Source organism: Patagioenas fasciata, chromosome 4, assembly GCF_037038585.1.
Source record: "Patagioenas fasciata isolate bPatFas1 chromosome 4, bPatFas1.hap1, whole genome shotgun sequence".
NCBI classification, from domain to species: Eukaryota; Metazoa; Chordata; class Aves; order Columbiformes; family Columbidae; genus Patagioenas; species Patagioenas fasciata.
In genome coordinates, this window is record NC_092523.1 from 67,804,073 (window position 1) to 67,829,036 (window position 24,964).

General features: G+C 43.3%; 1 protein-coding gene across 1 annotated transcript in view; it reads right to left on the minus strand.

Moving 5' to 3' along the window:
- FAT4 (FAT atypical cadherin 4) overlaps positions 1-6,373 on the minus strand; it is a 154,393-nt gene extending 148,020 nt beyond the window's left edge. Inside the window, exon 1 of the mRNA XM_065836057.2 lies at positions 627-6,373. Within this exon, the coding sequence (XP_065692129.2) occupies positions 627-5,897 (5,271 nt within the window). The 5' untranslated portion in view covers positions 5,898-6,373. The remainder of the gene's footprint in view (positions 1-626) is intronic.
- Between the last annotated feature and the right edge of the window lie 18,591 nt (positions 6,374-24,964).

Below are 24,964 nucleotides of genomic sequence, written 5' to 3' on the forward strand. Positions count from 1 at the left end.
AATGGCTTTGTGATAAGGATACCATCTTTCACAACCGAGAACAGAAACAGTACAATTTTCATGCTCATCAGTGAGGGTAAAGAAGTAACCTAAATTGGAGATGCGTGAGGAGACCTATCTGAAGGACTTGACTGGCATGTACACCAGGCACATCCAAGACTTGAGACACTAGATAAGCTGTTTAGAGAGCAATGGCCCCTACTGGCCAATTCTCAGACAAATACTGCCATGACGACTGTAGTGAAAGAAGTTTGGTTGTAATTCACATAGGAATAGAAAGACTTAATTAATGACTGCTAAAAGAAGGCAGCATACAAAACTCTGAACTGCCTGTGATTAAAGCTTTTAGCACCTAAAGTTTAGCACCTAACATTTATTTGACCAACATTGTGTCTACGGTAGCCAGACTAGCACTATGTCTAAGTCTCTCCCAAATTTCTAGAGGTAGCTTTGAGGAAAACAGTTTGAGGTATACTAATTGAAAGGTTATTTTTAACAAACCAACAGACTTAGGTTTCAGGTTTTCTGCTGTGCACTGCCATCTATAAAAACAGCTAACAACAAATACGCTAAGTGGCTCATTTATAAAGCAAACACGTAAATAATTACTAAATAAAAAGCTTTACCTCTGCTCGTTGCGTGCGGGGCAAAACAGATGATTTTTCAATGGCATAAACATCCACCAAGTAGAGACGTGCTCCTTGTTCCCTGTCCAAAATGGCAGCAGTCTGGATGACACCAGTATGGCGCCCGATGGTGAAGAGGCGCCCAAGACTCCTATCTTCACATCGGACCGACACAATGTAATATTCCACCTGAGCCTCAGAGCCCCGCGGACTCGCCGCTTCAATAGATATCACGTTTGTCCCAATTGGCTCACCTTCTTTTAAGATGGTTATGTATTTTGGCTGAGTGAAAACAGGCCCGTCACCCCCCTGCAGAATTATAGTCATCTCGGTAGTGGATTTTCTTCTCTCAGGGCCAAGATCCGTGGCAGAAACTATGAGATTGTATATGAGCTGAGAAGGCACCAAAGTTGATGCTACTCTTAAATCTCCACTATAGCGATCCACAATGAAAGTTTCGGTATCTCCATTGATTATTTCATATTCCACTTCTCCATTGGCACCCTCATCAGGATCTGCAGCAATAATTGTTGTTAGGATAGAACCAATCACAACTGAAGGGTCAGCTGCGAGAGCATTTTGCGATATGAACACAGGCACATTGTCATTTTGATCTGTCACTAAAATGGTAACATTCTTCAAAGCAAATCGTCTGGACTCCACAGGAACAGCCTGATCAGTGGCTTTGACTGTTAACTCAAAGAGATTAGCAAACTCACGATCTATTTCAGCATTGGTAAATATTGTTCCTCTGACTTCATCTATACGGAAATGATTACCTCTTGGCATCTGTTGAATGATTGCATATGTTAGTTGCCCATTAATATCTGCATCTGGATCATGAGCAGTCACAGAAATGACAGAGCTACCAACAGGAACGTTCTCAACAATAGATTTAAAGATGTCCCCTGGAGGAAAATTAGGAGGGTTGTCATTAAAATCCCTAACGTGTATTACCACTGACATTGTAGATGATCGTGGTGGCCTTCCTTGGTCTTTTGCTGTTATATTTAGCTTATACAGAGATTGTGTCTCGAAGTCCAGTTTCTTTGCAAGAAAAATACTACCAGTGTTGGGACTGATGCTAAAGGTCCCATGATTGTTTGTTCCTGTAATGCTATAGTGGAGGTCAGCATTGTCACCCGAATCAGAATCAGTGGCAGTGACAGATGACACAAGTTCACCAACTCTCATATTTTCCAAGACATCCACTAACAAGGTTGTTTTAGGGAAGGAAGGACTGTTGTCATTTTCATCCAATACATCAATGCTCAACATGCAAGTTGAACTTAGGGAAACCACTCCAGAGTCCACTGCTTGGATGACAAGCAAATATGATGCAGTAGCTTCATGATCTAGCTTGCCTACTAAGGTCACTTGGCCTGTGCTACTGTCTATTGCAAACCGTTTTTCTTCATTTCCCTTGATTACAGAGTAGTGAATCAATCCATTAATCCCTTCATCAACATCTGAGGCAGAAACTCTCAGAACCTGTGTCAGATTTGCAGCCAATTCTGATACAGTAGCTTGGTAGAGATCTTTCAAAAATTTGGGGGCATTGTCATTTATGTCTTTCACGTAGATTTGTACAGTTGCCTGATCCCTTAGAGGCTTTGGCAACCCCTGATCTGTTGCTATTACCATGAGACTAAATACTGCAGCTCCCCTTTGTCTCATAAGAGCTTCTCTGTCAAACTGATGAGTGCTTCTTATTTCCCCAGTTACAGTGTTCAGCTCAAAATCTGGTTGCATATGCTCAAACGAATATCTGATTTCACCATTTGGCCCAAAGTCTTTATCTACAGCATTTATTTTACCTACAGACGAACCACCTCTCTGCTCCTCTTCAAAATAAAATACATAGTTGGTACTGTTGAACAGCGGTCTATTATCATTTACATCCTCCAGAATTACAGTCACATTCACAGTAGCATTGAGCGGTTCTACTGCTCTGTCAGAGGCAACAACCAGTAAAATATATCTTTCCTGAAGTTCACGGTCCAGTTCACTTTTTATATACAGCTGACCATCTGGGAATATGCCAAAGGCATCCCCAGTATTTCCTTCAATTATACTATAAGCTATTTCACCATTCACTCCCGAGTCTTTGTCAGAAGCCTGCACCTTAAAGAACCTGGAATTCACAGGCTCTGACTCCAAAATCGTAATTTCATAGGAAAGCTGGTCAAACACAGGTGGGTTATCATTTACATCATGAACAGAGACAGTCAGGATAAAGTTGGAGGACAGCTGTGGCACCCCCATATCCGAGGCCAGGATTTCAACCTGGTAAGAGCCAGCATTTATATCAAGTGGCCCTATTAAGCTTATGGCACCTGTTTGTTCATTGATTGAAAACAAGCCCTTTGGGTTTTGCTTAAGGCTGTAAAGGACCATGCCATTAACACCTTCATCAGGATCAAGAGCTTTGGCCTGGAATATGGTATGCCCAGCTTTCCAGTTTTCAACCACATTTACACTTTCTACTGCATGAATAAAGTGTGGAGAATTGTCATTTAAATCTTTGACAGTTATATTGACCATAGTGTCTCCAGTTATCGCTCCACCACTAGCTACCACCTTCAGCTGGTAAAATGCTTGCTCCTCCCTGTCAATAATACTGGCTGTGGTGATCTGTCCTGTCACTCTGTTGATGGCAAACATGCCCCTTTGGTCACCTGTTGTAATAAGGTAACTGATATTGGTGTTGAGGTCCATGGTGGAAGCAAAAACAGTACCTACATGGTAACCTAGGGCAACATTTTCAAAGACAACAAAACTGTACATGCCCTGGCTGAAAACAGGTGGATTGTCCTGAGTGTCCAAGACAGTGATGGTGACAATGGCTTGGTTCTGTGAATGAAGATGGCCACCATCAGTAGCCACAATCTGCAGCTGATAAGCAGTTTTCTCCTCCCTGTCAAGGGCTATTTTTGTTGTGATGACCCCTGTCTGGCCATGGACCTGAAACCTGGATGTGTCTCCAGCTGAGATGCTGTACTTGACTGTCCCATTGGGTCCCAGATCAGGGTCTGTGGCAGACACTGTAGTCACATAGGTTCCAGCTGGCTCATTCTCTTGGATATGGGCAAAATACTGCACAGGGTAAAACACGGGGCTATTGTCATTCACATCCAGGAGACTCACATTAACTCGGGTTATCGAAAAAAGCGGAGGAGAGCCTAAGTCAGTGGCCAGAACCTGCAGGGAAAAGTGAGCCTGCTCCTCCCTGTCCAGCTGTGAAATGGTGCTGAGCTTGCCTGACACAGGATCCAAGCGAAAGACACGTCGAGGAGTCACTGAGGAGGGGCCAACCACTGCCAGTGCCGGCTCAGTTTCCTGCAGGGAAAAGCGGACAGTCCCATTGTCCCCCAGGTCCCCATCTGTGGCACTCAAGACCAGCAGCTCAGTTCCCGATGGGGAGTTTTCAGCAAGGGACACCTGGTAGCCCTCGGGTTGACTGAAGCGAGGTTTGTTGTCATTGACATCCAGGATGGTCACCACCAGCTGTGCATAGGAAAACTTGGGCTGCACACCCTGGTCACGGGCACTGATGTTGAGCACCACCTGAGAAGCAGTCTCCCGGTCCAGCCCACTGGAGACGGACGTGCCTGCAGCATGCCCAGCACTGCCACCCTCAGGGCCAGCCGTGGTGACCAGCCCGCTGTGCTCACTGATGCGAAACCAGCCAAGCTCGTTGCCTGAGACGATGCTGTATTTGAGGTTGGCATTGAGGCCCGAGTCACGGTCCGTGGCACTCAGGCCTCGCACGTAGCTGCCCAGGGGCACCTCCTCACTGATATTCACCCTGTAGACCAACTGTCCAAAGACAGGGGGGTGGTCATTGATGTCATTCACAAAGATCACCAAACTAGCTACCGATGAGCGGCTCACAGGAGCTGTCACCGCCCCATCAGGGGAAAAGGCAGAAGTGGGGGAGCCTGGGGGTGGGGCCCCATAGTTGTCAGCCACTGCCACTGTAAGGTTATAGGCTGGGATGCGCTCCCGGTCCAGCGCAGCTGCTACCTTTATAAGGCTGAGGTTGGGTACCTTACTGCTGTGCACCTCAAAGTGCCGCTGCTCGTTTCCCGCCAGGATTGACACAGAGATGTTCCCGTTGGCTGCAGGGGAGTCAGCATCGCTCACCGTCAGCAAGGCCACCACGGTACCAGGAGCCGCATTCTCATCGACGGAGGCAAAGCGGGAGGTGGCTGGGAAATAGCGAAACTTCACCCGGGGCTCGTTGTCATTGACGTCAAGCAGGCGGATGAGGGCCTCAGCTCGGCCACTCAACGCCGGCACACCTCGGTCCATTGCCTGCACCGTCAGCGAGTACTGCTGCCGCATCTCATAGTCCAAGCACTCCCGGATGCGGATCACTCCACTCTCAGGGTCCACCTCAAATGGGAGGCTGCCAGTCCCCTCCCCACCACCGCCACCATCACCTCCTTCCAGGCGGTAGCGGATGTCAGCATTGGTGCCTTCATCAGCATCAGCTGCTGCCACCTGGAGAACACTGGCCCCAACCGGCGCATCCTCAGGCACTCTTGCCTGGTAAAGAGTCTGGCTGAAGATGGGTGGGTTGTCATTGATGTCCTGGACAGTGACATTGACTTGCAGGTACCCTCGCCGACGGGGCTCGCCCTTGTCCTCCACTTGCACCAATAGCTGGTAGGTGGGGGTAGCCTCCCGGTCCAGCCCACCCCGGGAAACCAGGTGCAAGAAAGCCCCTTCACCACTGGGGTTGAGGGTGATGTTGAGCCGGAAACACCCCTCCTCATTGCCAGCCACAATGCGATAGGAGCTGTGGTCCACACCATTAGTGCCGCTGTCAGCATCAGTGGCTGTGTCCAGGATAAGCTGGCGCCCGCTGCCCGTGTCCTCCTTGAAAGTCACCACGATGGAGGGGTCAGGGAAAACAGGCGCATTGTCGTTGAGGTCGAGCACCAGGACCCGCACCTCGCTGGGGTAGGTGGGCTGGCTGGAGAGCACCACCAGGTCCACCACATCGCTGGCCAGGCTCTCGCGGTCGATGGTGGCACGGGTGTGCAGGGCACCCGAGGTGGCGTTGATGGAGAAGAGGGCGTGGTGCTCGCTCAGGCGGTAGGTGAAGCCGGGGCGGGTGGCGATGGTGCCCACCCAGGTGCCGGGCGGCTGCTCCTCCAGCACCTGGAAGACCTGGCGGGGCTCCGCGGCGGCGCCCAGCGGCAGCAGCAGCAGCGACAGCAGAAACAGAGACGGAGCCCCGCGGGCGGCGGGGGGACGGCCCATGGCGCCCCGGTGGGGGCAGCGCCCCGGAGCGCGGTCCCGGTGCTCAGGGGAGCCCCCCGGGGGTCCGCCTCCCCCCACAGCCGCCCCGACTGCTCCCGGCCCCTTCTCTCCCTCCTCACCCGCGGAGGCTCCTCTCCCCCTGCCCCGCCGCGGACGGGGCAGATCCGCCGGCGCGCCGCGCTCACGGGACGCTCTGCTGCTGTTGCTGCAGCCGCTGCTGCTCCTCCCGCCGCCGCCGCTCCGGGGCTGGGGGACGGCCGGGGGCGCCGCTCCGCATCGCCGCTCAACAGCCGCCGCTACCGCCGGGGACCCCGCGCTCCGCCGCGCCTCAGCAGCCGCCGCCCCGCCACCATGCCCGGCCGCTCAGCGGCTACCCAAGGCGCCGCCGGGTTTGTAATCCACGGCCGCGGCGCTCGCCGCCGCCCGGCCCCAACTTTGCCCGGCGCTCATTGATCCCTTCCCTCTTGACGCCCGGGACAAGCTACCCCCCGGCCTCCCATTGGCCGCTCCGCCCACCGCCGTCCCGCCCACCGCCCCGCCCCGGCCGCCCGGCGGGGGCCCCCGGGCACCTGGGGTCTGTCCCGGCCCCCGCGTCCCAGGAGGCGGCTGCCGGGGGAGGTCGCCCGGCCGGCCGGCTCGGGAGCGAGACGCAGCTCCCCGCCGAAAGGCGTTCGCTGTTGGCGTGGGCTGGGCAGGGAGTCGGGGCGGCGGAGACCCTTCGGCCGGGCTGGGGCGGAGCGGCTGCGGCGGCGCTCCTGCCCCCCACACCGAGGGACGTGGCGGCGGGTGCTGGGTGTTATTTTTAAAGTAGATCTTGAAGGAAATCAGGGGCTGCGCGGTGGCCGAGGCGTTTTATCCCCGGGAAGATGCTCCGCTGTGCCGCGATAAACTTCCAAGTACACGTAGCGCAAACGGCAGCGCGGTGCGGGGCAGCGCGGACCCCGCCGCCCCCGCCAGCCCGGCCGCCGTGCTCCAAGCGCGGGCCGGGAGCGCCCTCTGCTGCACCGCGTCCCGCCGCTCGGCCCCACAACCGGCCGCCGGAGGGGCTGAGGGGGTCCTCGCTGCCCCTCCGCTGCCCTGGTGGGAGAGGTGAAGCATTCGGGTGCAGAAGCATCCCATGAAAACTGCATCCTGTGGTCTCGGTGAGGTGTCCTCCCGACCAAGAGCCAGCGCTTTCATCCGGAAAAAGCGATACCTTTAAGTTACCCAAAAGCCCTGACCCTGTCTGCCTGCAGTCACTGCCAAGCATGAGGGTAGGGATGTCCCCAAAGCCAGCAGTGCTGGTGGAAGCAAAAGTCTGATTTTGAATTCAGTAACCATTAAACGTAAACAGGGATGTAAACATGGTGGTAAACCAACCTGTAGGCAACAATCAAGCTGACGAAGTAAATATAGCATAGCCACGTAACAAATCATCAAATAGGGAGTTTAGTGGCCCTTCCTTGTGCTGTAGTTCATGAACCTGGCAGTGGATTTTTCAACATGGAAAAGCAAGGAAAGAGAGAAGTTAGGGGAAAACAAATAAGGAGAGGGTATGAGTAATGTGGAGTTGTGAGAAGAGCACTATTTGTCACTGTGAGGATAAGGTGTCAAAGGTGCTTTGTTCTCCCCTGTTCCCCTGGATATGATGAAAAAATGGAGCTCAAATAAACATTAGCAGGAGTCTTGTCTGGAAGCAGTTAGCAAGAAAGAAGTGGTGGTTCCTGTCCCTGGATGGTATTGTCATCTAATGCAAAGAGATACTTCAGGCCATTAACTCCCACAAATCCCCGTTTCCTTTAGGCGATGGATTTGGCAGCCAGCAGAAGCCTGGGGAGCAACATGCCCATGGGCTACAGGCTGGTGGGCACCGCAGCCATCTGGGGGGGTCCATGTGGCCGGGCAGCCTGCTGCCCAGCACTCCTCCCTGCATGGCCGCCCCATGTCACCACTGTTATCTCCCGGGACCTTTCCTCTCACACACAGTGGTCCTCAGCCTGTATTTAGCTCTGCACTTTCCAGTGTCTGCTACTGACTTAGAGATGGACTTTTTTGCCTGAAAGTGCTCCGCTTTTGCTGCACTAGTGGGTTCAGTAGGAGATAGCAAGTTTATTCTTGCAAGGAGCTGGACAGTAAACAGACACGACAACTGAAAGGGGATGGTCGGTCCTGTCTGACTGCCTGGATCACATAATGCTGTTACAGTCTGCACCAGTTCTTTGATATTTAACTCCATCTACAGGCGTGCAGCGACCCTTGCCTGCAGTGAGCAGTTCAGTAGGTCTTCTCGAAAGGCAGCCCTGCGTATCTAGGTGACTTCTTTGTCTTTAAAAAACGCACCCGCTTTAGATGAGGTGTTTAGAATCAGCAGAAAAAAGACCAGTAATACTTTATCTGCAAAGAAAAAAAGAACATATGGGGTGAAGGGAGAGCCTTACAAACATAAGTTAACAACAGCCTCAGCTAGGATAACTCTTCAAACATTCACCATCTCTTCATCACTAGAGATTTTTCTCGCTACATGGGATTATTCACATCTGCCAGCTAAATTTGAGCTCCACGTGGAAAACACAGCACTAAGAAATGTGGTGGGCATTCTGACACTCCCTGGAAGGACTTTAGTCCATTCACAAATTAAGAGATCAGAATGGATGATTAATTGAATATTTTATGTGTGGAACAGACACAGTCTTGTTCTAACATTGTTCAAGCTTTTCTGTGCCTACAGTTTGGAGTTTCCTCTGGCCTATTCTCCCAAATGTCCAAAATTAAAAATACTATTACAAAAGTAAGTAAATTAAAATATATGAAAAATCAACATCTGCATTTTAAATGCCATACTTCTAAGGCAAGCAAATTGCATAAAATTCTAGAAAACAGAACATCTAGAAAACAGGAACATATCTAGAAAATAGGTTTTGAAGTACTAGTTTCCTACTATTCTAGACACTCACAACTAATGCCTGTAAATATCAGCTATCAGACTAATAACAGGTGCCCCTTGCATTGTATTAGCATCAATGATACAAAGCAAAATTTTGCAACTCCCATATGAAAATTAATCAAACAATATCTATGTGTCAGTTTACAGGCCTTGTAATTAAATATTTGCAGTTGGAACTTTGATCAAATATGGTGAATGTAAATACTCCTAAGTTGTTTCAGAAACAGAATTTGCTTAAGCCTTTGTATCCACAGATGTGAAGCTGTCCTAGATGTATTTCTAGATATAACCACTCACTAAAGGAAAAAAAAAACCCAAAACAACAAACCTTAAATTCCTGAAGTGTTTCAGTATTTCAAAGTTCTATTTCATAGGATCCAGAAAGTAATTTTTAAATAAAAATGTTTACAGAAAATTATATAAAATTTTACAGCCAACTTTCAGGCAAAAAAACACAAACAACAGATAACATTCTTATTGAAGCTGTATTATATTATTAGCTAGAGGTTTAATTTCAGATGTAGCCAAAGTCAGGAGATATTTTAAGAATAACAATTTGACCTTTTTTTTTTTTTTCTAAAAAAGAAAAAAGCATTATTTTAATGCCTAAGAAAAAAAATAATTGAAATTGAAGCAACAATGGTAGATATAAAACAACATAAACCTCCCCATGCTGTCGCTGGTACTGTCAGGAAGATGTGTTTTCAATGAGCTACTGGAAGAGTGTGACAAATCTCTTGGGATCAATTCTCTTCTCTGTTGCTGCCCCTAATTTCGCTTCCTGAAAGGTGAACAATTTGTTTATGTGAAGACTCTGATGTGAAAGTCACAAACACTGCATTATTTCTACATATCAGAGGTAAAAACACAGGCCAGCATGGAAGAAAACAAGACGATAAGGAAAGCTGGTTTGCCAGGCAGAGGATGGCAGCCAGCAGGTCCCCTGTGTCCAGGTCCTGCTGAGCAGCTCAGGTGAGAGCGGTGCCGGCTGCGGTGACTCCCTGTCTTGCCTTGATAAAGAGTAGTTATGAGGAACTTGCTGGGGTAGGAAGCAGGAGAGAAATCATTAATCACCCCCAGCAGAGTTTATGCCTGTTATTTAGACCGAAACTAAAACAAACCTATGTTTTTGTTGGCATAGGAAAGCCGCTAAAGAACTAAAGCTTGTGGAAACTGTGACCGTCTCTGGTGGAAGTGCTACCTGAGTTGCTTCATAAAACTAAAATGCTGGGCTCTTGAAGAAAGTTTTTTGCTTAGCATGAATGAAATAGAGAGAAGAAACAAGAAGGGAGGTTTTAAAACTAAGAGAAACCCCAAAATTCTTCCCTGAAGCCCACCAGAAACTTTACACTCAGATCTCCTTCTTCTCTACAGTTTTTAGAGTCTATGAGTAAACTCTGACAGAGACATCCTAAGCCAACTTCTACTTCACACTGCATTAGTGTTAGTCCAGAGTAGCTCTGCTCATGTCAGTGGGGTTACTCTGGCGGTACATCAGCATAAACATGGGTAGAGTTTTGACTCCTATAGATTAACACAAATAAATTTAAACACAGTTAAGACTGTGCTAGGAAGTGTTTCCACCATTCAGAAATTGTAAGAACAAAGTGAAGAAAAGGTCATTTTGCACTTTTCATGTTGCCTACAGCTCTGTTGATAACACAGCCCAACACTTCATCAGGCTTTCACCTCCAGATACAGAAAAGCAATCTAATCCCAACACTGTCCAGCTCATATTCCACTGCAAAATCTCAGTAGCAACCTCATAGTGTCCAGTGTCAACAGATCAACACATCTGGCTGTCAAGTTTAATGCATTTCAATGCTGTTTTTTTCCTAAGTGTCCAATGATGCTGCTGAAATGTTTTGCTACAAGGCACAAAAAGTACAGAAGCAAGTAGAAGGATGATGAATTAAATAAAAGCAGTTGTAGTTTGGTGCAACACATTATAGGAAAGTAAAAAAAAATTGAACACCTTTTTTTCCTGTGTAAGCTAATTGAAAATTGAATGTGTACCTGTTATCTCACATAGTCATGAGAAGTCTCTGGCTTATAATCAGATATCATGATAGGCATATAGTTTTATTGTGTAGCAAGAATAGAAACCGGTCATGAATTCAGCAGATCTGGTGGGTAGGTTTCTGTGTTTTGTATTTGATGAGCTGAATGTGAGACCACGAAAGCCCCAACTGCTTGATGCATCACTCTCCTGAGTAATGTGGGTCTTGGCATTTGGCATTTTCATTATTCCTTGCAGGCAGCTGCAATCCTGCCCACACTAATATCATCTACAGGCCCCAGCTTTGTTCATGAGATGAGATGTCAGAGTCCCTTTAGGATGACCTTGATCATCTTGCCTTATTAATGTTGTTCCTGCAAGGGCACGTGGTGAAGCTGGAAACTGTTCAGAGGACCTTCTAGGTCTTCCCAGGAAGTAGTTTCTAGTTTCATTAGGATGATACATAAAGGAAATGTCACCACACGGCTCCAGGAAGATATTCCTGTACTCCTATGTGCTGCAGTTGAATCCGTTTACTTATCAGCACTGCACTGGGGAACTTTGTAGTCAGGAAATTACAGAGATATCTTTTTAAATCTTAGTGTGTCCAGGGATATACCAACAGCTATCCTCTCGGTGTGACCTATGCCCCTTGTTCCTGTATACCAAACTTTATGCTGCATTAAAATGCATGTTGTCTGCGTTCAGCTTCCTCTTAAGCAAAAATAAGCGATAAGGCAGCTCGTGTGAAGATATTACCACTCATGTTTGTTTTCATATGGTGTATGCTGTATCTCAGTCAAAAAGCATTCCAAATTGCTCAAAAAAACCTGACTTATCATTTTGCTACACCACACATTTTGCTGTCAGCTAATATTTTTATCAGAAATAATTTCACTTCCTTCTAGACCACTCATAAAGATCTGGGGTAGTATTTGACCGAGACTACATGGTTCTCAACAGAGCCACTAAAAACATCCTGACAGAACAAGGATACCTCATTAACTCATTTTTTAGAGCTATCAGTCCACTTGTATCAGTGTATTGAACACAGACTGTGCTCTGAGCAGTGAAGTTTTATCAGCATTCATATGGGATTCAGTTAAAAATTGTAAAGAATCCTAGTATTACTACTCACAAAACCACTATCAAACCAGTTTTTATTAGATTTTTTTTGTTTCTTAGAGAAATCCTGGTTTTAAATGTGCTACAAACCAGCTGGGCATTCATTGCTTTAATTCTGTTCTTGCACATCACAGGAGCCTTCCATGATTGTAGAACAGACAACAGACTAACCAGCTTGTCCTCTCCAGCCTGTTTAAATGTACAGCATTAATTATTTGACTTAATTTTTCTATTTCACTGATAAGTTAAAAGATTTGTTTAAAACAAGCCGTTCCAAATTCTGGGAGCCAATAATTATTCTAATATTTTTCTTTTTTTTTTTTTTTTTAAGTACACAGAAACCCGACTATCTCTACTTTGCTGACATTATTGTACCCAGCCATTGGATACCAGGAAAAGAGACAAATTGTCCCGTGAGGCTACAGCAACTACCAAGAAAAGGAAGATAACTTTCAGACCATTGAAAGCAGTTAACAAAAATATTTGTTTTCCTGGCAGAATTATACCTCAGTCAAAATTCAAAGCACATGGTTGTATCAATATATATCAGTCATTTCTTCAAGCCATGCTCTCTTAGAGTCTTAGTGTTATGTCAGAATTCAATAAGCTTAGTTGTATTATATTAAAATAAAATATGGGTATCTAAACTAGCACTCAATACTGGGGTTAGGATCTAAGTTGTGTTTGTAGGTGTCCTCAGTTGAGGTTGATTGCCTGTGCTCCCTTTATCTGGGGGCTCAACAGGTCAGTGTAGCCCAGGACAGTTGATCTGACCCAGCAGAGGCACCATCCCGGCACCACGGTGCGGGCACTGCTGCCGAGCTCCTCGTGTCACACCGGCACTCCAGCTCGGCCAGCAATAAAGTCTACAGGCTGCAATGACCGCACCCTTAAAGAATTAACTTCAGTTTTACCTGTCAGTTGTGGGGTGGGAATGATTTCAGGCAGTACGTGATACATTTCCAGTCAACGTAGCTCACTAAGGTTTTGTGTGTTTTGCGAAGCTGTACCGTTTTAAAGCAACCAAGATGAAAGCTACAGTTCTTGACTTGTGGAGTAAATATTGCTGTTTGTTATATTTCTCTCTTTCTTTGTGTTTGAGGCAAACAAATGGTTTCCTCATCAGTGGCCTTGTGTGAGTTTTTCCAGGAGCTTTTACCAGAGGACCAGTTTTGCCATTACTCATATAAAGCAACATTTGATAATCCTTTTGTTGTTGTTAAAGCCTATGCCCCATGTCTCAATGGCAGTACAAGCCAGCTTGTTTTACTGGCCTATAAAACCCCTCAGAGGTGATATTTCTATATTTCTGGCAGGACTTCATTGGAGATGCTATGACAACCAAGTTGCTTGAGAAATGGGAACATCCTCGAAAGCAGTCCGAGAGATCAGGTTTCGCACTGGTTTATCACAGGAACATTTTGGATTCTTCTTCTCCCCAAGGTGTTATTTCAGGCCCTAGACTAGCATGGTAACTGGAAAATCTAGGTCTCATAATGAAATTGTAAATTTCCCACTACAAAATGTGGTGGCAAAGCTGGGTTTTACTAAACATATTCTGTTAAATATACAGTCACAAAGTGTAAGACTTTCCCACCCTTTCTTTCCAGCGTCTCATTTAGTTTCTTGATTTCCTAGGATAATTTCATAGCTTTTTATCTGAAAATAGATTTATTGGTCTTATTCCTCTGTCTCATCTGAGACAATTGTTTCTTCAGAGGGTACAGCATCTGTTTGATGAATCAGTAAATCTAATCCTCCCCAATTCTTTTACCAAGCTTTTTCTCTGCTGGTTCCTTTTACTAACCACATTCAAATTTGTAACAACACTTTGTATCTTAGTTAGGGGCAGATACAATGGAAAATGACTTTGCTCCATTGCCTTCTCTTTTGATGTTACAGGAATGAAATATGATCATATTTTTCTGAGCAAGACATGGGCGGCATTATTATTCTCAACATGCACACCCACTTTTCACTGGTTACAGAAGTAGCTGGCAGAAGTCAGCTATTTCTTCCTTCCCTTGCCCAGCCACCGCTTTCTTCTCTGCCTTACAAAAATGGTGGCCCCATACTTGTCCTACCAAGACTTCAGGGGAGATTGCTAAAGCTCACATGTCACTAAGCAGAGTGTGTCCATAAAAAAAAAAACCCAAACAACCCAGAATAGATAATGCATCATGGAGCCCTGTTATTGATATGCCATGTTTAGTTCTCATAGCATTCAAGTTTTACTTGCTCTGACACCAAAAATTTTAGACTGGGGTAGATCATAATGTGTTACTGAGAGGCATGTCATCCCACACAGGGACAGCAGAGTCAGCTCTTTCGAGTCTGATTTAATTCTCATTTGCCTTCCCGGTCACATTAATGAGAGTTGAATTGGTCTTTTGATATTTAGCACTTAATAGACTCGTTGTGCTTGGAAAAAAAATAAGTTTTTCCAGCCACAGAGGAATATACTGGTCTGAACCCAGTAGTTTTATTTTTCAACACCTGTCGCAGTTGAGACAGACAAATGACATAGACCAAGTTCTTCTAGGATGAAAGTAGTAGATCCCATTTATTGCCACAAGGGCATTTTTATACAGTTTTACCAATTCACGTGTCTCTTCACTATTGGTTACAAGTTACAGCAGTAACATCTCATTGGCTATTTTTGCTATCATCAGTGTTACCCTTCTACTCCCTTCTCTCTCACGGGTACAGCCCTAACATCTCCAGATACTCTGTTACTCCCATCTTTCTCACGGGTAGCCCCCAACATCTTCAAGGCTAATTTCTGTTCCCATGCCCTCCATCAGGGAATCCATGGACTCACCGTAGTCCCCCACAAACACCTGTCCACAACCTTTTTTTGTTTTTCTTTAACAGCTAGACTACTTAACAGCACTTTTTACAGTGTATGGTGGCTGTGGCAATTTTGGTTTTAAATTAAGGGATTTTTTTAATAGCTCGTGGTCTGACTGTTGGTGAGACCCTGCTGAAGTCACTAGCTTCCACACATTTAAACTTTTTTTTAAATATCCGCTACAATCAGGTGCTAAATTCAGCATTATCCTACTCAAAGTTAGATTCCCATCAAATGAACAGAAGGTTCACCATCAGGTTCCCATCACTTCCGAATGGAAAAAAAGAAAAACCCCAACAAAAGACACCACCCCTACAGTTCCCAGACAAAACTGTACTGGATCTCTGACACTTACTAGGGACACCTTAAATGGCCAGGAGGAGGAAAGGAATTCTTGAGATGACTGCTAATGCTTCTTATTTGTTTACTTCTTCAAGTCTTCTTGTTCCAATTTCCTTGTCACTAGATTTAAAAGCCTAAATAACAACAGAAAATTTGTATCATTCTCTTTCTAGTTTCACTATAAAACTTCCACAGGTCAAATTAGAAGTTTATCAAATAACTGGAAAACACTGGAATGTGTGGGGTATATACATATCATTACAGCTTGGAAAGTCACAAATGGAAGCTACGAATTGCAGAAAAGCTTTAATAGTGTTCTGTTCATAGCATTCCACTTAGCTGTAAAAATGGCAATGCTTTCAGCAATTTTAGACTGACAAACTTAATGAAGACAATTTTGATATCGAAACTGTAATTTCCTGGGAACCCACAAGATGGTATAGTTCAGCTGAGAAGTAGCACATTCTACACTGTGTTACTGTCGCCTGGTCTATGAAGAGATAGCATTGTTAACTAGTAATTAATTTTGTTGATGTTCCAGAAGCAAAATCAATTTCAACCTTTTTTCATACTCTGTATAAAAATTTAGAAGGTTTTTAATTGCTTGCTTAGCTTTGTTATCTATTTTAAAGAAAGTGAATGCATCTCATTACTCCTTCAAGCATCTGTATACCATACTCTTTGGATAGAGTTTTCTCATCCATTGTGCATAGTAATGGGACGTAACTACTGACAGTGAAACATCAAGAAAATGGACCATTTGTCTTGAATCCAGTGAATCTGTATTACAGCTTAGCATTAATACATCAATTACTATGAAGCTGCTAGGCTTTTACTGTCTTCATTAAAAACAAACAAGCAAACCACACACACAAAAAAAACCCTCCCTCTAAATCAGAAATGCAGCCTATTATCCAGTAAAACAGCTCTGCAAAGCAACAAAACTGAAAATTAAAACTGTTCTCTGAAGTTCAATAGCCTTACTGATAGACTTCCTGATGCTAAGTGGCGCTTTACAGACTCTCGCTGTGATGCCATTTGTTTAAGAAAGGAAAGCAAAGCACCCATAATACTTCAAATGCAGCATTTGAAGCAGCACCATTAATATAAAAATTACTTGGAATTCTAAAGAATAAAACTTGGATATAAATTTGGCCTGCAATGGCAGCTGTTTCAGCATAAATGCAGTTAGAGAATAAAGCAAAAATGCTAGGAAAAAGTCTGGTTAGAAAGATCTTTTACATACATTACTGTAACATATGCTTTGAAAGGCTACCTCCACCAGTCATTGCACAGCTGATCTGCAGAGCTGAAAGCATCAAACACAGATCCCACATACCAGCATCCAGGTAGGGGCCACAGAGAAGAGGATAAATACATATACATTCATTCATTCATTCATTCATTCATTCATTCATTCATTCATTCATTCACTTACTTACTTACTTACTTACTTACTTACTTACTTACTTACTTACTTACTTACTTACTTACTTACTTACTTACTTACTTATTTATTTATTTATTTATTTATTTATTTATTTATTTATTTATATCACCACCAAGCAACCCAAACCTCTACCCCAACCCTCCCTACAAGACTCTACTTACAGCTGCTTATAAACCCAAATAAACGAGCTCATATTGAGCTGCCAACACAGTGACAGTTAACAAGGCTCAGCCCCTGCTAATCATCTCATCATTGGAATACTTTGTTGTTTTCTGCTGAACCCAAGCTGCTAATAAGGAATAATCTGTGAAGAAACAGCAGGAACTAAACTTAATTAATAAGCAGCATCTACATAACATTCAGAAATATGTATTCTCTATGGGGAAAAAAAAAAAGAAAAACAATACACCTTTAAAAAAAAAAAATTGAAGCATGCAAGTACAAACGCATGCAGGCTCTGTACTGAGTTGTGTGAGATATAGGTGCTGTATAGACTTTATCCCACATCACCTTAAAGCAAATTACTGTATTTCACACTTGACAAAAAAATAAAGATCTCCTGGATTAAATAAGGCTCTGACTAACACAGAACAAGACTTTTATGTCTTTACTTCTGGTATCATATGGTGATTTACTGAGAAGGCTTTTTGATAGTAAAAGGAAAAACCTTGGAGCTTTCAGGCTGTACAGAAGGCAAAATACATCATGTTTTATGTTAATTAAATGTTTCATCTTTCACTGATTAAGTAACTAAGGCAGAGTTCTATTTTTACAAAAAATGCCAATAATATTATAATTCTAACACATTATAAGATAATCCTAAGGGTAAGACATAGTCACTTTATGTCACTGCTAATGTCATCCTCAAACGTACCTGCATTACTCTAAGGTAACATATAACAAAGTGCCGAATGGAAATTGTAAATGAAAGCTGTCATTCACATCAGGTGACAATATATGAGGAATGATAACTTATTGCTTGAGAAGCAGCTGCAATGCCTCTGTTGAACCCCATGACTTCTAATCCCCTCCCCACAGACAGGGCAGTAATGGGGACCTGCGAGGTGACAGTGCCATGGCCACATGTCCCTTGGTGTGCCAGTTCCCTTGTCTCCCTCCCTTCAGGGCTGCAAATTTCTCCCAGGGAAAAACAGTGCAGGATTTCGGGAGAATTTGTGCCTTGGCTCTTCTAATAGTGCTGTTACAGCTGAGATGGCATCTGCTGGGGGTACCAGGGCAGGTCATGTCCCTGAAACAATAGTGCTCTTCCTGAGGAAGAGCCACACGGCATCACTTGCACTCCTGTTTTCAAGATTAGCTTCACTGAAAATGGTAAGAAATTTCCTGGCAAGGGTGGCTGAATCCCAAGCAAAGGATAGTCAAGAGCCAATTTCTTCTGCAACCCCTACCCTGTTCACAACAGACAAGTTCCTACGTGTTAAGCACCAACAGCCACTCCTGAGAACAATCATCTGAGGAGAAATAAGTAAACTTTGGTTAGCAGAATATTGCACTAACCTTTTTGCACAGAACTGCCCCTTAAAGCACAGAATAATTTGATAATACTGAGATGATGGATTAATCTGGAGCTGGGCAAAATAAGAACTTTCTCTTGAAGTTTATTCATGATGTTCATATAAAGTTGGCTCTACCGTTACTTAATGTACAATAATTTATCAGAAACTGCTTACCCCTTCTGCTGAGTGACTGTTCCCTGGGGCATGTAAAACCTATCCACTACCTTTACAGTAAGTAACTAACCCTCACATGCGTTCTGTGCCAAATCATTTTGAGGCACAATGTTACAAGACTGACAGAAATGCATATTGTGGTGAGGTTAATGATGTATGCTAAGACAGAAAGCTTAATCAAATACAATGTCTTATGTAAAATCAGCAGAAAGTTCTTATCAGAATAAAAATATCTAAGGTTTGTCAGTAACTACAATGTTGATTATAAAATATTTCTTTTTTTCCTACCAAATGCTATAAAATTGTTAACTTTTTTAAGGCTTGGAAATGTGCATCACTATTAAGATTAAAAAAAAAAAAAAAATCAAAGGTAAAAAAGAGTTTGCATATGAAATTTATGGTAGGTCTACCAAAATAAAAATAAGGCAAATAATATACAGACATTCACATCAAATAAGTTTTTACACTAAGTTGGTCATGAAGTTCAACAGTGGTATTTGCCGCAAATAAGGCTTTCCATTAAAATATTGGGTTTGAATACAGTCTTTGCTGTTGAATTGTCATAAAGAAATAAAGAAATCTGACATGCAGAATGAGTCCTCTGCTTTGTCAAATATTATTGTTCTACTGAAAAAGTTGTGTCAGCCAAACAGTATTGACAGTCACTGTGGTGGTGTTGCCTAATTTTAGGCTGGATCTTCAGCTGCTGAAGCAGCTTCTGCTCCTCGCATATTTAGATATGAATTTCCTGGGAAATAAGGGCTTCCTCAGCAGTCCATTCACGAGTGTTTATACTAAATTAACTCCTTTGTCATGCTAGGTTTTGTTTGCTAGTTTGTTTTGGTTTCATTTCGGTTTGTTTTCCTTTGTTTGACTGGTTTTGTTTTGTTTGGTTTGGTTTGGTTTGGTTTTTGTTTGGTTGGTTGGTTGGTTTTTTAGCCAGGAAGTAAATTATTGATTGTTATGGAGTGCAAAAATTAAGTGGATGGGGTCAGTTGACCCAATTTTTTTATCACTGTGATTTTTGCTATGATCCTCTGATCTTGCTTCCAGTGACGGGTATTAAGACTGACTCAACACTGAGGAAAAGCTGGCACTGAAGTCTTGAAGTCCTCTGAGGATTTTGTAACTAAATCCAGGTAGTGAGTGGCCAAGGCATCTCAGTCTCCTAACGTGACATTCCTGCCCCATGTCTGACAACACAAATGACAGTAATGTGATCTGAAAGGGCTTTCCCTCACTGCAAAAGTGAACAAGCAACGTACATCCTCTATTAGGCTACCACAGCAAACCAAGGGCTGAGAAGGTATAATCATCTGGAATTAAACGTTACATGCGGAGCCAAGAAAATATAAAGAAAGCATGTAGATTTTGTGTTTGTGTCCTCTTTATAAGCCACTTTTTATGGTTGAATCCATAGCTGGAGCTTCTGTCACAACAGTAACGATGGCCTGAGTTCGTTTGTTGCACCGAGGAGGACCCCAGCAGGTGTATTCCTTGTACAACACCAACTGGCAAAATGCCTAGCAAAGATTCTTGCATTCTCATAACAAATGTAAAATGAGAATATTTTGTTGTGTGTCTTACATCACAACTACAGTCAAGTATAATAAAATTATATTGGGGCTGATTTCATGCATTCAGGTACCTCTGTCTTAATGTGCTCCTCTGTGCCTGCTCTCCATATGCATCCATGCAGAGCAAGCACGTGCTCTTCCATAGCTGTCAAAATCAGCAATAAGTCAAACTCGCCCTCAGACTACTCCCCTGAACAAAAAGCAAAGCCCACCTGGTGATCTTTGATATGCCAGGTTTCAGATTGCTAGATACCTTAACAATAAATCTCACTGGTACATGTAACTTAACATGTATGTACATATATATGTGTGTGTGTGCCTGTCAAGGAATGAAATAGCAACAGAAATGGAATACTAGAAGAGGGAGAATGAGCACAGCAAGCATTTCTTTTGCACCTCTTCATTATTTGAAATGTTCTTGTAGTGGTAATTACTAAAATTTCTGCCTTGTTTTTCCTTAGGGAATAGTTTATTTACAGACTGCAGTATATGCTCTTTGATTATTCCAGAATAAATGCTGTCCTGAAGCTTTTGCTGTGATACAGAACACCTACACTAACTAGTATTTATTTATATGCAAGCTCTGTTTGAGGCTAAAATTTCTGGATGAATCACTATCCATATAGAAAAGCCACTGTCAGTTGCATTTGATCCATCCTCTATTTTACGGTTGACTGCTTCCATCTAATTTTGAGGTAATGAGAATGAAAATCTCCTTAAAATGTTTCTGTTGATGTTTCTCTTGCTATTGTTTTTTCCATTACCCCCCCATTACATTTCCTGAATATGTCAGGCTCAGGAATTGGTAGGAATTTTAACACAGAACTCATTCTGAAGTCAGAGAGAAAATAGCAAAGCTGCTTTGCTTTCCTGTGAAGCACTGGCAAAAATCAATGAAAACTGGCATTGCAGCAGCGATGGGTGGCCTGTGTGTGGCACTCAGAGCTGTACAGACAGGTTTTCATCTTCAGCTGGCCTCTCTGAGCCTGGACTTCAGCGGAGGAAACAAAAGGATTGACTTCCTTACAAAGCAAACCTACCAGAACCTGCTTTCTAATGCTCCCACCACTCGAAAGCTTGTGTTTGATTTAAGAGTCACTATGTCAAGGCACAGTAGGAAAAAGGCACAACGTGCTTTGGTCCTTACATGAAAACAAACATAACTAATTCCTTCATACACAACGCCCCTGAAAGCAGAAGTCCCTGGGTGAGTGGAGTCATCTCCCAGAGCAGGGACAGCATATGCTTTACCACAGGGAGGCACTGCAGGTATCTAAGTTTTGACTGTTTCAGCTTTGGCAGGAGTGTTTTCTTTCATCTCATGATCATTTATTAGACAAACACGCATAATTACATGTAGTGTAAATCTTGTTATGAAGTTAACCCGGTGTGAAAAGTTAATTAAACAATTATTTGCTTTTCAAATATTTGTCTTTCTCTATAACGTGAGCCACATTTAAAAACAAATATTTAAATGCACACTAACTGTTAGGGAAGCTCATATTTTCACACAGAAATAAATATTTTCATCGCTGTAGTCTTGGTGCCTTTTGAAACCATTGCTGTTTATATCATTGTATTATCATGCATTGGGCTGGATTTGAGGTATATGTTTAAATATGAAGCGTAATCACACTTTCAGAAAGGAAAGTTTCTCTCCGTTGTTTATACGCAAACCTTTCTTCCTATCCAGGCTCCTGTCCTCTCTGGAGGTGCTCCTGCCAGCCCAGCTCAGGTTTGCAGACGATGAGGTGTGTACCCAGCTGTACCCAGAATATGCACTGTCCAGGTGACAGTGCAGTCTACACGGTGGACGTGCCCAAAGATTAATTACCTTATCTTCTACCTTCACATTTACTTTATAACTTCCCTGATGGTGCAATGATCTAAAAATGGGAGGCAAAACCTCATTAGGGTGCTGGAAGGGATTAAGAAGACCCGTGAAGGCAGAGAAGCCTTTGGTTAAATGCAGCTTCCGTGTTCTTGCCAAATGTGCTGGGAGGAGGAGAGCGATGTGCTGTTGTGTACATGGTGGCCTTGCCACGGTGGTCACCCAGCCCCTGGCACGGGAACATCATAGCTCTTTCCCAGCTTCTGCCCACATATTTCTGTAGCACGGAAATATGGGTGCTGGGAAGAGAGGGGAAAAATCATCTGGGGCGGGGAGCCAGATGAGTAGTAATGAGATAGTTCCCTTCCTTGCCCTGGACTTTCTTAGCGTTGAACTGTTTTTGCTGTAGGTCATGTTTTCTTAAAATTCAAAAGAAATAGCCTGACTTGTCTTAAAGGCTGTCATTTTCCATTTTCTGTTGGAAGCATACAGGAGTAGTTTTGCTTTGTTGGTGTTACAGTGAACTGCTATGTTTATGTTTCTAGCCTTGCAGGGCAAATTATTTTTGAAAATCTCTGCCTGGAGCTCAGGAGGCAAACCCTTTTTGCTTCCAATCTGTGAAGTCAAAATTTTTCTGGCTGTTACAAACTTGATGTTGTATGTAGAGAATCGCATTGGTCTGGAGATTTTAGAAACAGCATAAAACTTGTTTCCTGCTATTGCACCATTAGTAGAGAGCTTTTCTTTAAAAAAGGTGGTGTCATAAAAGGCAACATCTGCGTCTTGCACTATATATATGGCAAGGGGTTAAGCTTTGACAGGTCAGATTTTGTTAAGGCATCCCCTCTATGATAGGAATTGTGTCTGTCACATCCTATCATCTCAAGTTGAAGGAGATACATATTTCCCACGGTGTACTTTTTCTTAGTGTTGCCTCTTCCTATCAAAGTGAACCAAAACACTCCAGAATCACCCTGGAAAACCCCCACCTGCTCTTCGGAGTTCCCTGGGGCAACACAAGGGACTGAGCAGGCTGGCAGGATGGGTGCGGGGAAGGAGATCCGCAGCTAATCTGCCTGTTTTCCTGGAAACCTGGAACTGGTGGTGGGCATTTCCCAGAATGAAATGTAATTTGATAAATGTAAGGACTTCTGTTTCTACAGAATGTTATGTGAACTAGGAAGTATGTACAGTGATTAGTGCTGAGAGCTGTTAATACACAGTCCTGGGTCAGAATAATTTCAGCAGAAGCATTTTTCAGCAGAAAGTGCCATTAAAATGGAATCTGCAATAGTGTCTTTTTTATTCATCTTCCTTTTGCACGACTCTACATTTCCATTTCCTTTCTCACCACTTACCTTGTTCATTTAGATTTTAAGCCCTTCTGAACAGGGACTGAACTTGCTCCACATTTAAACTACTCATGCCACAGTGGCATTCATCCTTATTTGGAGTTTCTTCCTTAACTATCATACCAATATGAACTTCATTAGAGAAAATATCTTGCAGAAACATTCCGCATCACTTGCCCCAGCCTAGCCAAATGACGGAACAAGTTCAGGAAAATGAAAGACACTTATAGAACAAAACCAGAATGCTGTATGCTGAGCTTTTGGTGTCATATCATCCTGAATCAAGTTTTGATAAATAATTTCCTATGAAATTTGAAGAATAAAAACCCAAGGACTTTTTCAGCTGCTGATTCTGTCGGCGTAGATCTGGCTTCCTTCCAAAGGGGATGCACAACAAAGATATTAGTGCTACATTTCAGATCCAAGTGCCAATATCAGTAAGTATTTTTCAGAAAATAAAACTTCATTGTTAACCAAATTTATTTAAAAACAAATCAGCAGGACTTCTTTGTAATTATGTATGTGCCTAGCTATTTGCAAAATCTTTTATTTATCTGTAATCCTTCAGAGGATGTAGTAGAAAAGGGCCAGTTCCTCTGCGTTTCCCCTGCTCGGAGTCTAAAAGGGTTTAATTGTCTGCACAGATGTTGCTCTCAGCAGGGTATAGTAGAGCTCTGTTATTTTTTAAAAGGGGGAAAAAAAGTTAAAGATTTTTTATCTTTATTTTAAATAGCCTGCCCACTGCACTGGGGGCTGCCCCATCCGCACGGTGTCTGGGGGAGCGGGTAAACAGCTCAGCCGTGCTCTGCCTTCGGTGCGGGTGTAGTCCTGCCCTTCTGAGAGGCCCATGTATTTTGCATGTTCATTCTCAGGTTTACTTGACTTTTTTTTCTTTCTTTCTTTTTTTTTTTTTTTTTTTAAGGCAATAAAAGCTCGTTTGAAGCATGTACATTGTTTTAAAAACTGCTGATTGTACTGTAAGAAAATATCTTATTCCTGTTACATGTACACAAAGGGACCTTGAATTAAGTGAGAATGACCACTTCTCAAATAAGAAAGGAAGTAAACTGTTCTTAAATGAGGAAATAAATTTGTCAGTTGCCTTTCTAAACCTAATATGGCATTTCTATTTTCTTTTCAATGTTCTAAATGTAATTTTGCTATCATACATTTTGTTAAACTTAATAAGTACTGTGACTGGAAGTCTTCTGCTTATGTGTTTTGATAGTGTCCTCAAAATTGATGTTTCGCGTAATTCTCCTCTAATTTCATACTAGCTCTTGTCATTTCTGCCACAGTTATCTGAACCTCAATTATTACAACCTCCCTGTTTTGCAAAATAATCTTATCGCCAGATAGCTATTAATTACATTTAAAAGCACTACCATTAGCCAAGGCCTTAATAATGCAAATATATTCAGTATGCCCATTACATTTAGATAATCAAGGTGGTACCATCTAAACAGCAGCCTTATGATTAGGTCTCTCTGCCTGTGGCTGAATAATCTTCCCTGCACCTGTTGTGCCTCACGAAAATAATAGAATGTCTTATAAAATAATAATAATAATAATGATAATTTTTTATAAAAACAAAAAAAAAGCAAGCCCAAACAACTAAGGAAGATCTTTGTTATATTAAACTGAGTGCACATTGTGATTTCAGGCTGTGGCTGGAAAAACCCGGTGGCCACAACAGCACTTCAGCACACTCCCTGGCCATAGGATGCACTGGAGGCTCTCCATCTTCTCTGCTCACACAAGAAAGCCTGAGCAGGCAGGGCTCCTATTCTCCATTAACTGAGATTGAACCCATCACTGTAATGTTTAGGCACATTGTTCAAAAATCCTGCAATTAGGGACTATCTGTCCCTGTCAGCTGCTGATTTCTGCACCACGCATTGGGAAAGTACCTCAAGCACCTTAAGT